Below are 17488 nucleotides of genomic sequence, written 5' to 3'. Positions count from 1 at the left end.
ATAATAATAATAATAATAATAATAATAATAATAATAATAATAATAATAGTAATAATAACTGTGATAGGAGTTATAGATTTTATATAATACAAATATAAATACAGAGTGATTAAAAACTCAACAAAGACAACATACGAGTATAATATTATAATATATTATACGCAATCATTAAATAATATTAGGTATACATTTGGTATCAATCGATCAATTTAATATTCATGTCCGTCGGGTTATTTGGATTATTTTGGTTTTCCTTTTATGATTCAAGTTAATTATATTAAGTAACATATCGGATTGGAACACAGTGCACATTTGCGTATTAATCATGTCAACTTAATCGAAATAATATCCATGCAAATGTGATGATCACCCATAGTGAATGTAGCCTACCACATCGATTGCTACCGCCATGTTGCATCGCGGCTGGAGTTTCTCCTAAACACAAAATACACACATAAATAATATTATATGTTTGAACACATAAATTTTCCCAATCAATTTTTGGGATAAAGTATTTATTTTTTTCAAACGTAAAGTTACACTTCAATCAGAAAAAACATTATTTTTTTATTTTAAAAATCACATGCGTGTTATGCAGAAACGATTAAATATATATGAAAAAAGTTTGTGATACGATTTTTATATTAAAGTTTTTATTATATATACCATATAAATTACGTAGTTCATTTTGCGTTCCTAAATTACCGAAGACATTATTGTGGCAGGTACACATAAAGCCTGGTACATTGTAGTATTATAGTTATATTAATAAATGTTTAGTTTAGTAGGTCTCTTCACAACAAACAGAAAATTTTTCACTAAATACTTAACTTATTTTTAAAATTTTCTCTATTTTAGATCTCAGAGCGATGTCAAGACAACCAACAGAAATCATGAGTAATCTAATTTGTAATTTAGTTATTTCTAGAGTATGATAATAAATACTCAATTGATTTCACTAATATATTTTATAGATAAATTATCATATTGGTATATCAAAATATCATTACACCGTTTGACATTTTTTACATCATGAACGGCACATGAAATAAAATATTTTGGAATCTGTCAAATATTAAAATATGAAACTATGTCAAAATGATTATAGGGAAAAATAAAAAGATATTAAAAATTACATACTACAAATTATTTTGTATAAAAGTAATTAATGATTAATGTTATATATTTGTTTATGCAGTAATATTTAAGATGATTGCGTATTTACTATAGCAATAAACGAAAAATACTGGCAATGGAAATTAAAATATTGGATGTTTTACATTTATTTTAGTCGGTTCAATAATTTAATTAATTAATTTTTAAATAATACTAAGGTAAAAAAAAATATGAATGACTTAACGGTAATTAATACAAAGACAGTACAAGGTTTCAACTTGCATAATGTTGTTGGAACGAATTCATGTCAATTGATGTGGATGCGTTTGGAAATATTTAGTTTTGTTAAAAAACTTTTATTTGACGTCTGCTGTTAAAAATAGGGACTTAAAATTGAGTTATAGTATTTTTCTCAGACGTTTTTAAAATTACGTGGAAAGCTCACAGACTAACTTATATACATATATAAGTGAGGGTATTATTTTCCTAGAACTTTTTATAAAATTAGAAAGAAAAGCATTGAATAAAAATACAAACATATTATTACGAATATTTAAAAAAATAGGCTAGTGAGTACCATCTATATTAGGTTTTGAGTAGGCCACTATTATGGATGTATTGAATTTGAATTTAAGATTATATAATTGTACACAAAAAAAAGATCCTGAGCGGAAATGGTTTGTTAGCGTATATTACAGAGTATATTTTATGATATAGATCTTAAGGTAATTTATTTTAATTTTAGCAATACAGTATATTGATATAATTTTCTCTGAAAATATTGTACTTAATTATTTTATTATATTATTAATATTAAATTATTATAATAATATATTTTTATTCCAAATTATATCAAATAATTTAACTTTGAATTTAATAATATCTTTCTGTAAATACTGTAAATTAGTAAAAACAGGTTCATATTATAAATAAAGTATATCTTAAAAATATTCAAAAATGTCATTGATTATAGTTTAAATTTAATAAAAAGTAATTGAAACCGTTATTCATTGTTAAAATGCGTAAATTTGTTTAAATTTTAACTTCTTCAAATGCCTTTAAAAAATAATTTTGCTTGTATATTTTTATTTTTTTTTTAAATTTTTGTATCAAATATTTGAGTGGAAATCATATAACGTTTTTAAACCTTAGCTATACAATTTAAAGGTTTCATATAATTTTTGCGATAAAATATTTGTAATTTGTTATTTTTGTTTAAATTGCATAAAAAAAAATTGTGACCATGTACGTATTTTTAATTTTATACAGGAATAAGAACAAACGATGTGAGCTTTTGTATTAAATTATTAAGAATTTTTCTTCATTGAATATTTTTTTTATTGAAATTTATAGGAAAAATTACCTGATTTGCTAATAGATTTAGGTAAGGTTGAACCATTTTTTTTTTTACTATTTATCGTAAATACAGAAACACATAAAAAACAAACACATACACAGCGTTGTGAAATCAATAAATTCATTGTTCCGCCCAGAATCTAAATTGAAAATATTAAATTTATATCAATTAAATTATTTTTGTATATCATTTTTCAATAATAGTCGCTCCATGTGAAATATTTAAGATATTTACCTATTTAGATAAAGTGTTTAAATATATGTTTAAATAATGCAAATCAAAATTCAATAACGGATATCTCTTTTTTTTTTTTAATATAATGTGTGAGCTACATAATCTGCATTAAGTAATATATTATGCATGATTCAGGTTCTTCACATCTTAATATACTTGATATTTATGCATTTTGAACTTTTTGCAATGTGCTCCCTAAACTTAATGTAAAATTGTTATTGATTCTAGTAATTTCCGTATAATCTGTTATTCCACCAAAGTCGTTAAAATAATCTGGTATTTTATTTTTACTGTAATACAGAATAAAATGCTTAGTACTTAGATTTAATAAGTAGTAAATACATAAACAGTTTTTAATAGTTTAAAGAATAACTTTAAATTTGAAATATGCACAAATATAAATAAATATTTAATTAATAAGCAAAATTTGGGTAAAATTATAAAATTAGTTTGTGGGTGGACTTGTAAGTTTCTATTTAAAACCATAATGTCCGGTATAATACTTGAAACAACTATGCACAAGCTTTCTTCTGAATTCTTTTAGAAATTAATAAGTTGTGATATATTACTAAATTTTATTATTTGATTTTGTGAAAATGTAGTTTCACACAAATATGTTGATGTAAATAAAATTATTTTAGCAAACGTGAATTTTTAAATTAGGTAATAGATATATTACCTGTCGTATTTTTGACGGTTATAACTAAGTTATTTTTTATGAAAATTGGTTTTAAAAGTGGAGTCCACTCTAACTGTAATTAGTTCGATTAATTATTAATTCTTCTATAAGGAGTTTATCGTTTAACATGTTTGAATACTTATATTTAAGAAAAATAAATAAATAATAATAGCTTATCAATTTTGTTCTTATGATTTATTTTTTAAAAAGATTGACATTTTCTTTTGTTGTTTAGGATGAACAATATTAAAATATATATTTCATTTTATTTTGAATCGTTTGAAAGTCTGATTAAACATATAACTGATATAACAAATATGAATCGTTCATCGTTAAATACTAAACATAATGAAATCAAATTTTATATATTTTGAAATGTCCTTAAAATTTTTTGTTGGAAATTCAAAATTATTTTTAGTAGGTAGTTTCCCTGGACATGATTCTACGGCAAGTTAGTGAATATTCCTGTACTAATAAATTTCACAAATAAAACGAAGGTGTGATAAATGTATGTGCATGGAGTGTATCGACAGTGTATTAAAATTTATGAATTAAAATAAATTTCGATGACACAAAAATATGATGAATTATGTTATACTGGGATAGTTATACATGTACAGAAATGAGTTACTACAATTAGCATTCATTACAATATATAATATATATTTTATTAATTTATAAAGTGAAATGCTGGGTTTATGACGAAATTTAAATGTGATTATAAAGTTAAAGTGTATTTTATTTGTGCGAGTTATTTTAATTTTTATTAATAATTTAATACTTAAATATTTACTAACCATTTAATACGTGTACTGTAACTGATGTGCTAGCTATGTCAGTTAGTGAACAAGTGTATTTTCCCGAGTCAGAAGTTTGTGCGTTGGCAATAAAAAGTCTGCTCTTTGCGCCATTGGTCAGTATATCGGTTTTCACGCTGAAAAGTAGAAAAAATCTATTTTTATTAACAATTCGAACAAATTAAAGTATTTTATTAACCTAACATATCTTAGAAAATAAAAATGTTACAAAGATATTCCACTTTATAACCGGAGGAATTATGCAAATTTGTCATTTTTAATATTGATACAGATTACGGATTATAATAATAAATTATTATGAAAATAAACTTTTATTCTTTGAGTTTGTAATTTGTAATTGATTTTATTTAAATTAATGATTTAATAGGTATACGATTTAATTTAATTTTTATTTAAAAATAGGAAATATGATATTATTATTTTTATTGCAATACTTGCATTTTATTATAATATTTCTATGTGTCCATATAGTGTAGGTAAGAAAAAAATCTAAAACATCTAAATTACCTATATGTTTAATAATTTAGATTAAATTAAGAATATTTTGTGTGGAGACTATTATCTTAATCACATTAAGCTAACTATCAAAGTAGTATGATAGTATACAAATCTATGTATATTATAATTTCGTAAATACGATTTCATACAATTACCTAGTACATTATTTAATTTTCTTTAGATTTGATTTAAAATTTTAAATAGTGTTTATATATTTATATATATATATATATTTAGTAAAGAATACACACCAAATTAGACAGAGGAAATTTTCACAGTTTCGAAAACTTTACATACAAAACCGTTAACTTATAACTAAAATCGTTTAAAATTTAAAAATGTATAAAAAAATTATTCCTCGATTCCAAATTATATATTTTATTATTCATAAAATCATTTTAACATATTTTATAATCATGAACTTGAGCGTTCGAAATAATTTTATGTAGTTAAAAACATTTTTTCAGTATAATGATGCCATTTTTTTGTCTGCTAAGTTATATTGAGAGAAGGTAGAACCACACAGTGGACGACATATGGTAATTATAACGAACTACAAATAGAATATTAATAGAGTCAATTTATTTTTGTGAAAAACATACCGAATAAATGAAAATTTATTATAATAGTTATTTAAAATAAACTGTACATATCTTAAAATAAAAACCCAATAGTAATAGATAATGGAGTGAGTACTCTATTGAATATGTTGTATAGGTTTAGAGATCAATTTTTAAGTATAATTTTTTATATTAACAACTATAAGATAAATTATATAAAAACCACAAAAGCAGTAATTATTACCATGAACTCATAAATTGTTTGGAGAATGATTAAAATGGAATTTTTGTGTAATAACGTTACGCTTATTTTACATTCAATGATTTTACAATAGAATATTATGTACCTATATACAGTGTAAACATCAAATAAAGAGAGTTTAATTTTAATGATTTTATATTATGTGACTGCATATATAGAAATAGTAGAATATATTTTTATACTGATTAAATTAAATTTTAGTTTAATTTATACAGGCTTGCTTTCATTCTTTAATTGCTCAAGTGAATATGAGTGTTAACTGTTAATAAATAATTTAAAACAATGTGATGTATTGTTACAACTATTAACACTATAAAGTGTTTAATATACTATATATTTGATTTGATATATTTATAATGAAACATATCGATTATTTTAGGAAATTATTTTTGAATAATTATACTTTATGATGTATAGTAATATATACGTTTATTTAATAGATCTATATAGCTCGTATAGAAATCTCACGTAAAACGAACAGAAATGTTTTTACTGAAATATTACATTCTGGAGTATGACTATGAATAAATTTTGGTATGGCATTTCATATTTTGCAAATAATATGACGATTAATATTCTTATCGTCTATATAAAATAAGTGTTCATAAAAAAAAAAAAAAATTGCTGAATGTCAATTTTTATACACATATTATAATATTGTGAGCATATAAATAATAACTAATAATATTCATTTTGGCGCATCGTCAAGTCTTATTATTATAGGTAACATATATATATTTTTAAAATGTATTGAGAGTATGTATATTTGTCATACTTTGTGAAATTTATGCAGTTCAATTTTTGTGATGATTTTCTTTTTCTGAGCTCATATTTGTGGTTTAGAAAATAATTTTTTCTCTTTTATTGTATTTTGAGTATGAAATAAAACATGGTTTAAAAAATGTATCACAATGACTGATTTTATAATATCTATTTGAAACATTTCTAAACATTTTTAGTCACATTGAAATTTTAAGTGTGAAAAATTTCAAAATTAATGATTATATTGTGATTTTTTTTTTAAATTACGTTATTGATACACAAAAAAATGTATCATTCATTCAATGAAAGTATGGTTTCAGTATATAACTATGTGTAATAATTAGAGTTCTTACTTTCACGTTAAAACTTTTTTATGTAAAAATAATGGTTGTGTGGTTTTTATTTGTTATTTAATTTGAATAAAGTTAAACTCATACTATTCACTTTAATTTTTTTTCATATTGTACATTAGAATTAATTAGGGTTAGGCAAATATATAAAAATAATATTTTTTATGGTATTCAATTTACTTTCAATTAGCTGATATTTATTACTTTTGCGTGGGTTGTTTAATGGTTTTATTTTTTTTCTCTAAAAATATAAAGATCTATGAAAAAATTAAAAAGATTTTTTTCAATATTTTTTCTTTGAATCAATACAATTTATATTTTTGCGAATTCAGTTGTATTTAAATCTCAAACTAATTTTTTTTATCTGTTGTTCTGTTTGTGAAGTGTTAAATATTTTAGTTTATACTGTAAATACGAATTCGACATTTTGAATTAAAATACAACTGTGATTAAGTTCAGGGTGAAATGAGGTTGTATAGATCATTGATTTGTTAAAGATCTTTCCTCATTTTGATTAAACATCGTGCGTATGGAAGAATTTTAATTTTAAATCCAAGTATTAATTACATTTGATATTCTTAACTCTACATTTTTATCCCAAGTAATAATGTCACTCGTAGAATTTAAACTATATAAATCCCCAATAAGTCCTGCTTGACAAGTATACTCGTACGTGAGATTAAATACCTAATTTAATACTTTTCATGTCCAGACCATTGTGCAGGATTTATGATAAGTCTCACTCCAAAATGTTCTTTTCTTATGTTTTCCATCGTCGTTTTATTTTATTTCACAAACTAAATGCTAGTGTAGTAAATGAATTAGCAATCTCTGACAACCGACACTTTCATCGTAGGCTCAATACTTACTTCAATCACTTAACCACAACGATGTCTTCAAACTTTCACTTGTGTTCTTAGACATATAAGTGGAATAGAAACTTACCAACAATAATTATACTGTGATGTATTATAAACAATTAGAGGCATATATAATTTAATATTTTAATTTACTAACGGGGCATAGTTGTGTAGAAAATACTACAGTTTCCCAACAAAACCCGATTTTACACTATATTATAGTATATCAAAATAGCACTATTATTATGAATGATATTTATAAACTTTGAATTTAAGGATTGAAAATCTTTTCATCAAACAGTTATTTCGAATTTTAGCTTAATAATTATAATAATTATTGTATTTAATATTATTGTTATTATCAATTAGATAATATATGATACGTTTAAAAAAAAACATTTTTTAGTTTTTTTTTTATACTTTTAAAAGTCACACTAAACATTTTACGGAAATAGGTATTCTATAGAATTTACACTAATATATAAACTGTTTATTAGTTGTTACAAAATATATATGCCTAGAATGTAATGTAGGACTATATTGTCTAAAATATTTTTCATTTTCTCAATACTTGATAGTTTGAGACATTTGAAAATAATTCTTATTGTTGGATGTCGGTTTAAATTTGTTTCAATATATTAAATTACGCTTAACTTAGAACCATTGTCCTGGCTTTATTAATTTAATTTTTTTATATTATCGGTAAATGGTTTCTTAGTACGATACATTATTTAAAATGCAAAACGTGGACATTTCGTATTATTATATACATGTATGGCAGAGTCTTGATATTCCAGAATTACGCCAGTTCCGGTAATTTCAATTATAATCCAGCATATTTTACCACATGCAGCTTTAATTTTATTTTTGGGCTTTTGCTTTAATAATTCAATACAATTGAATCTTTCGATAATACTTTAGGAATTTAAAATAAAATTATTAACTTGTTGGTGATATTGATTACATCACAATTCAATACAAGTGTAATGAAAATAAATAAATAAAATTTTTTTCTTGATTTCTATTTAAATATATTTTTTTTGATAATATGATAGTATTATTGAATGGGGCAATGAGTTGGATTAACAAGACTACTGTGATTGCATAGAAATACATAGTATTAACTATATTATTTAATATAATATACGTCTGGAAACATGACAGAAATGTTATGAAGTACAATGTTAAAAATATATATATATATAACATAAATAAGTCATGATAAATAATATTATGAAATATTTGTTATTAAAATGTATACTGAATAAGATTTAAAAAATGAAAAACTAAAAGTATAGAATGGTTATTTACAGGATTGTATACTTATAACTGAAACTATCTTCCTATTTGAAAGGTAAGATATTTAGATACTAAATAAGAAATAACGTTTAAATGGTATCAAAATTTATAATATTATCAATACAATTTGTCATGTATGAGTTGTAATGTTCAATCGTACAAAAAGACTAAAATTTGTAATATTGACAATAATTATATTATTTATATCATAACAATATTATTACGGTTTAATTTTTTCATAATGATTTAAAAAAAATATGGCATTAATATTTATTGTTTGTAGTTTGTATATAGGTATATTTATAATTTTAGTTTATTATTATTTTATATAATTTGTCATTATTATTACGTAAATTTGGCATTTTTTGATTACTATTTTTAGCATTTAACGATTATTTATTAATATTTTGTGTTAAGATTGCCTCATCATTTTTGATAATCGTTTATTCATGATATTTATTTTATTATAAAATGTCATGATATAGATATTAATTTAATATTGTTTGTCTTTATTAAATGATTTTAAACATATGACTTAATCATGAATCAGGTTAATATTAGACTTCATATTCACGGAAAAATAGAACCAGTTGATTTCTTTAAGCTCCAGAATACATTTACTCATCATCAATTCAATTTGTTTAATACTTAAGTATAAATATAGTTTAGTACTTAGTAGATAGTTCAAATTTAATCATAACTGATGAAATATATATTTCCAATTTTTATAACAATATTTGTAACGGTACACCGTCACACGAAAACGGTCCTTTTCAGAATTACCAATCATAGCCCGAGACGCTTGCACAAACCACGGAGACAACTTCGCGCTTACAATACGGAGCCCCAAGTTGTCTCACGTCTAAACAACTGGGGCTATACGTGGGGAGACCGTCATTAATTCAATGACACCAACCCCACACATATAGCCCTAGAACTGTACGAGCGACACCGTTTCCCGTACTGAACGTAAACATATTCGCGCACGGCGACAACACGTAGTTTACTAGTCGGTACGGGAAGCGCTTTATATACCGGGCACAACGAAACCACATCATCAGTCTTCAATCAATCGTTTTTCAGTCAACTATCCAGTCAACTAGTAAAGAACTGAACACCAGACTGACAGACCCGACGAGCTACCAAACCCGACGAGCTACCAGACCCGAAGAGCCACCAGACCCGACAAGCCACCAGACCGACGACAGCGAAACGACGACAGTGAGCCGACGACTACAGATACCGGGGAACTCACTGGTCTTGACGACTACGGCTACCGGCGAACTTACCGGACTCGACGACTATGGTACCGGCGAACTATCAGGACTCGACGATCCACCAGAACCAACGACTACCAGGATTGCCGTTGGTCAAATACACCGCCCCACAAGCCCCCCCCTCCCATCCGACTATTTGCTTAAGGTGCGTCGAAACCCGGATCTCGTGTATCACAGTAGCCGCTTCCTGTGAGTCACGCGCTGTGATATACAGACTCTGTCCCCGAGGCGGATGCGGACATCCGCATTCCCCGAATTATATGTACAAATTTATTAAGATGAAAATACAGAACAACACTTTAATTTAAGACGCCGGTCCATAGCGACCGTGCTGTCTCATATTCAATTATAACTACATGTTTAGAAGCCTTTTAAAAAAATATTATGGGAGTAAAACATATGAACTTTGTCCAACTTAATCATACGATATACAAAATGTTTTAGCAAAAGAAAAGTATTAAAAAGTATTCGGCGATGATTATATAGTTGAATACATTTATGAGTTTGCTTGTTATATTTATAGAATACTTCACTTATTTCTTTGGTGCATCTTGAGTCAATTAAATTAAAAAAAAAAAATAAATATATAGATAATATATATTATACACTCTTAGGCGAAAATTCTTTGCACCCTTGTAAACGAAACGTAATAATCTTTTGTTAGTTATATTGTACTTATCGCAAATATGAATAAACACACTTGAATGTTTATCAGAGTAATAAGAAAGAAGGTAGAAAATCTCTCAAATACAGGATTTAAAACATTTGGAATTAAACAAACAAGTTTTGTAAGTTTAACGTATTATATGATATTTTCCTAAGTTGATTTTTTTTACTAAACCCTTATAAATTTAACTCATTATGTTTTTGTCATTAAAAATGGAATACAAATGGAAAATGGAGGGTCGTATGTTTAAGGTAAAGTAGTAGATTGAAGAAACTCTTAAAAATAAAAATATATAACCGTAAAACTTGCCGTTGAACCATTCAATTCCCCATATCATAATAGCAAAATACTAGTAGACGGTTTCTGAAACTGATTAATGTCTCTATCGCTATTTCGAACATGTATGTAGGTATATTAGGTTATGAACACGCCATTATGTTCTAAACATTTAATATCTATCACATCCAAAATATATTTTATAAAATATTTTCAATTTTGTGTTCAATCAGGTTGCAAATAAAATGTAATTTAAAGTTATGATCATATTACATAGTACAGCATTAGTGAAGATAACATCTTTTTTCTTTTACAAAACATTTAGCTAAAAATTAATTATATTTGACTATTCATAATAATTATTATAGTGAAAGTTTATTTCTGACGTAGTTGTTATACCTACTAATTACATATTTGATATTACTACAGGCTATAACACATATCTATGTATACGAGTAGTTTATTCAAAAATTAACATATAAAGGACACAGACTTTTAATTTTTAAAAATATTACCTATTATTTCAAACAATAAATTTCACTGAGATATCCCATTAGATATACTAAATATTTATTATTTTTCATGTACAGGATATAATATATTTATATTTTATTACTAGTGATTAAAATGCGTATTAAAGTTTTTTTTTAATTTTCTATACAATTTAAACTTAACCTAATGGAAGAATTTTCATTTAAATGATAACATCGAACTAAATTATGTAAATTTGAAAAAAAAGATAATAGTCTTTGAAATTTAATATTATTTTAAAAGAAAAAGCAAATACATATTGTATACGTTTAATAATTAGTTATCATTCTACGTTAATATTGAATAAAATGTATAAATTGTTTTTTTTTTTTTTTTTACTGAGATCAATATTTATTTATTAAGCAAAGAATGTTTATCAAAAATAGTTGAAGGTGTTTATTTTATAAAATGTCAACAATATAGCGTTTTGTATCTACTACTGACAGGTATATTTTGTAAATATTCTATGCAAATTAATTTTTTACAAAACATTTTATTGTTTATTATATATATCATACATTATTTGTTTATTTACATTAAAAAAAAATAAAATATTAAAACGAATCATTTTTTATTATTATTATTATTTTTTTTTTTGGCAATACTTTTAAATTGTATTTCATAGCGTATAGTTACAAAGATTGTTAAAACTTCAAAAGTTGACTGCAAATTAATATACTATATTTTTGAATATAAACACGTTTGTTAAAATGGTTTTTTTATTATAAAATGTAAGTACTTATTGGACTGTGATAATTTGTTCTTAATATAGTAATAAAAAATATATATTTACGTTTATCTGAGCACATGTAATAAGAAAATTATTTCGAGAATTTATTTAGGTGTCAATTACATTAGTTGTTAATGCATATATTTTTTTTTTTTGTAAAATGTTTTATAAGGAATAAGATTAACTATTGTATACATAACATATATGTTGTTACAAATTACAATCAAATTATTTAAATTATATTACTTAGTTAGTTTTTCTTGATAGAATTTCATTTTGACAAATCTTATCATTTTGACCTCTGAATGATTTGATAAATAAAATAAAAATAAAAATTATTGATCATTCTTTTAAAAATTTATAATTGTACAAAGAAGAAATGAAATTATAATTATACAAATATTCATCGACAAGCTTTTGATATATTATTAGTCATTATGCTTATATATTATGTGTATAGTATGAGCTTATTCGTATATAAACTTTCAAAAGTCTTACTCTTTAATACTTAAAAAAAAATCACGAAGTCATTTAATGGCAGTTGTTTTAAAGTTCTCTTTACATTAAAGCAATAATAATGTAATACTAAAATACTTGAGCTAAACTGATTGACACACATAAGAATATCGAATTTTTGTGGATGTATTTATACATTACAATAAAAGAAAACGAAATGACCAATGAAGCAGTCAATTTAGCGAACAAAAATATATTTTATTAATAATTACTTTATTGAAAACTTATCTACCTATGACATACTTACATTTACATGTATTCATAATAAAATGTTCATGTGGCAACACTTCTAGGATTCTGTCTCATCAAAGAATTTACTTAGACCTATCAAAAGTTCAGTCAAAAAAACGGCGTATACCTCTATAGTTCAGTTGACGTTAATACATTGCCATTATCACGATAATAATTGGACACACTTTTATTACACTTTTTTTTCTAATTGGTAAAGATCCCCCTCTAATATACAACACATGTTAAACATGCATCATGATTAAATATTTCTTTAATGAATTTGCAAAATGTAAATCTATATGTTCAGTTCTTAATTTCCCATGCAATAATATCAAAGACATTTTATCGAAGATGAAACCACAAAAATCATTACTATTATTTCTAAATGTAATTTAATTTAAAAAAACTTTCATATTCTTAACAAATTAAGCTAAGCACACTTTGTAAATATTAATAATTTATGATCTTAAACATCTTTAGTAATATTGGCTAATGACTTGAGCAAAATTAAAGCCTGAGAATTCTGAGAAAAAAAATGTAATAGCTTAAAAAATAAATATTTTTTAAAAAACATTAAAAATTAAAACATTAATGTTTTAGTTATAAATTAAGTATGAAAAACTTAATGAAATTAAAAAATATGATTTTCATACTTATTATGAACGGAAAAAAAACTATTGTTAGTTAATATTAATTGTACCTACTAGAAAGCAATGTTAAATAATAAACTTTTTTAACTGTAAAAGTATGACGTGTTAATTGATACCATTAAGTCACGTTAGAGTTACGCTGCAACCGAAAATTGTTATGTAGGATGTTGTAAAAGTTAAACTTATTGAAAGTAATTTGTACGTCAAAACTTTTACGAGCTTTATTATTTCTGTGGGTTTCACAAAAGCGTTAGAACCGTTTCCATTACGTGGAATAAAGACTGTTTGGTGGTTATAAAAATAAAATCGAACCTCTTGTGTGTGTACCAAAAATAACAAAAATGCTATTAAAACGATGCAGTTCTTCTTACAATGCCTTTAAGAAAGCTCAAGCAATTCTCAAGAAAAGAATCGAATAAAAAATAAATAAACTTCATGGTGAAATCATCGTGCTATCTCGAGAAAAAAATGCATATTCGTTGTTGTAGCAAACATCAATAGAAAAATATTGTTATATTAGGTCATACACATTTCATGATTTGCATTGTGTTCAGGTTTATTTTTTAGTTCTACCATAATCTATTTTTTACATATTGTTTTTAGCAACACATTTTTTCAATTGGAAAAAGTTTTCCAAAAGTTTTGCATAGTTTTGTCAATCCGTCGAGTTTTGAACACACCTGATAGTATATTTTATTTTTTTTAAATTTTTTACAAGTTTAACAACACATTTGAAAATCTGTAAAAAAAATATTGAAATTGTCTTATATCCATTTTGAACTAAGTTATCTTCATACATTTTGAGTAAATTCCTGTTTTTTGAATAACATAATTGTTAGTTGTTTTGGTAACTAGAACTTTAAGGTAATAACATAATAATATATTGAAATTGAAATTACTCGTATTGGTTGGATGAGTGCAGATCAGCGATTAGCAACACTACACGTAATTTTTGGTAAAGTTAGATTGTAGTAGTTCAATGTCATGATTACGAAAAATATTTTCAAAGCAAAATATAAATAATAAGATTTATACGCTAATAATTTATAATAAAGGAATAAAAAAATATTAAAATTATTAATAAAAAAACTGAATTAGTACCTAAAATCATTCTTATTTTTTGTTCGTGGTTTTCGACCTCGACTCAAATGTCTATTTTTAATTTTCTTACAGATATTTGTGTTTTAGTTTTTTATGACTATATAATATGATATAGGTTATTACATTTCAAATTATTTAATTAAGCTGTTATCATTAAATTATTAATAAATATAGTACATAAATAACTATTATATTAAACAATTAAACACAAATTTTAAACATTTTTTTTTTTTTTGTTGATTTAACCAAGTTTGATTGTATATGAATTAGCGAATCCTGAAAATGGTTGTAACGAGAACCCTTATTCTAAGTTATACAAGTAGATTTGAAAAATGGCGTGGCCTATAAAAAATATATTCACATGTACGTAAACAAAAATTGTATTTCAGAAAAAAAAAAAAATTAATTTAAATATAAATATAATATTTCAAGAGTTTGCGATTTTCTTTTATTGAAACAGCTCCCGTCGTATATTTTAAAGATACACATAAATTATTAGTTATTTGTCATTTATTTTAATTAATTCTCTTTACTATATAGGTAATGGCCTTACCTAGATATTATTTCCATTTCTTTTGTATTTTTAATGAAATACGTTTTTGATAAAAAAAAATGTATAAATATAACTTAAAATATTTGTACTTCAGTCCCATCAGAGTAGCTACAGCATGCAAATGTTCGTGTCACTTATTATAGTTATTAAACAAATTTTATTCGATTTTATCAACATTTTTTTCATTTGAAAAGTACTTTTTAGGCTTATAAAAAGTGTTACAAGTGCGTCAAAAATCCACTCAATCCCTAGGAATTTAGGTAAGATTATTTAAGTATTTTAATTAACTACGAAAACATCGAACAAGAAAGCTTCTACCGCTAAGATAACGCTGACGAACGCGTTTTTGTCTGTTTCTATTTGCAAGCCGGTTTATCTTATTGCCATACCAAGCAGTAAACAAATCATTAAGAATAATGGCATAGTTTTAGCTGATAGCAAAAACGATTTAATCAATGACTGGTCTGTTGTACCTTCATCGATTATAAAAATATCTCACGCCACGTCTCCAGGTAATTTAATGAAATCACAACACTTAATTATAAATTAACTAAAACCAACTACTGATCGTGTCTCGTTTTTTCAAACCAATGATGACACTATGGAAACCACCGACTTGAATATATCACTCACACAACGTCCTTTATCGATCTTTATAAAAACCGAAATTGGTAAAAAAATTCTGTATAGCTTTAAAATTATGTATTGATTCTACCAAGTTTACTAGCAAAAGCAATATTTTAAGTCTAAAATTCCAACTCAATTGATATCAAAACCAAAAATATTAACTTTCATATTTACCAAATCACGCAGAAAAATAATTTTGTATTGTTCTCAAAAACTTCCATCATTCGACTCCAAACGATAATACAACTGAAGAGATTGAGAAACTGAGCTTCAAAATTAGTAAATTGTTAATATTTTACAACTTACAACATAAGACCAAAAAATCTCTACTTATATTTTTCATTGATCTTGATTCCGATACTAGTAATAGCAATATCTTCAAAGAAAATTTAATTTGCTACTTTACTGTCAAATTCCGAGAATTCAAACCTAATAAATAAGTAAATAAGTGGTCCACTACCTTCGTTGTCAATATTTCATAACATCTTCACTCGACCATTAAAAATAACCACTTATCTTTTGTCTCTTTAACAGGACCTGTATCCTGGCCTACTCATAATAACAGAAATCTTAATATACTAGATTTTTTTATTATAAATATTTCAAATTCACTGAGTAAAAATATTAAAGATATCTCTGATATATCTAGTCACCATTCTTCTATCATATTTACAGTTGGTGGAACCATTTTAAGGTTTACCTTAGCTCCTATAATAGCGTATCATCTTTAATAAAATTTGAACCTCATACATATCTGGATGATTTAAATTAATGAAAATAAATTATCTCAAGTTACTAATGCACTTAATCTCAATATTTTTCCAATCATTAAACTTAAAAATAAAAAAAATAATACCAGTCCTAAATGAAATCAAGTACCTACCTAGACATTATCTTAGACAAGTGCTTTACTTGAAAACCCTATCTAAAAAACTAAACAAAACTTGCTAATAGAAAAATTCATCTCTTTTACCTCATACTAAAGTCTAAATTCAATCTTAAAACTAAAATGTTATCATACAATACAATGATCAGAATTATCTGGTCATACGGCATACAAATTTGTATGCAAAATTCTTCAACATCCTTTATATTCAGACTTTCCAAAACATAGTTCTTCGCACTCTAATTGGTACCTCATAGTATGTGTCTAACTATTCACTTCGTAAAGACTTATGAATTAAAAATGCCACAGATTTCGCTTAACTCCATAACAACCGATTCCAAGCTAAACTTAACTTAAGTAATAATCTCTCCATTAAAAATGTGGCTCCGCTATATATCTCTGATAAACCCCCTCATAGGCTTAAACGAAATTGGAATTGTTATTTGCTATACTAGTGATTGTAAATTTAATTAATTAATGTTAGTAGGTGTTTATTAATAAATTTTTTCCATACAATTTCTTCAATGTTATGTTTATATTTTATGAAAATTACTTAACGTGCTGTAATATAGAAATTGTTTTATATATCTTGATAAAAAAAAAAATAATCAATAAATATATAAAAATACTTGTATTTATATTGTGTAA

At 24.6% G+C, this 17488-nt stretch overlaps 1 protein-coding gene across 1 annotated transcript in view; it reads right to left on the bottom strand.

Moving 5' to 3' along the window:
* Nucleotides 1-211: 211 nt before the first annotated feature.
* The window catches only part of LOC112596695 (basement membrane-specific heparan sulfate proteoglycan core protein-like), a 135482-nt gene continuing 118205 nt past the window's right edge, over nt 212-17488 (bottom strand). Inside the window, exons 6-7 of the mRNA XM_025342464.1 lie at nt 4184-4320; nt 212-435 (exon numbers count right to left, since the gene is read on the bottom strand). Of these exons, the coding sequence (XP_025198249.1) occupies nt 329-435; nt 4184-4320 (244 nt within the window). The 3' untranslated portion in view covers nt 212-328. The remainder of the gene's footprint in view (nt 436-4183; nt 4321-17488) is intronic.

This window comes from Melanaphis sacchari, unplaced genomic scaffold, assembly GCF_002803265.2.
Source record: "Melanaphis sacchari strain LSU unplaced genomic scaffold, SCAv2.0 Contig33_pilon_pilon, whole genome shotgun sequence".
Classification (NCBI taxonomy): Eukaryota; Metazoa; Arthropoda; class Insecta; order Hemiptera; family Aphididae; genus Melanaphis; species Melanaphis sacchari.
The sequence above is the reverse complement of the archived record's forward strand: the minus strand, read 5'-3'. Positions and strand labels throughout refer to the sequence as shown.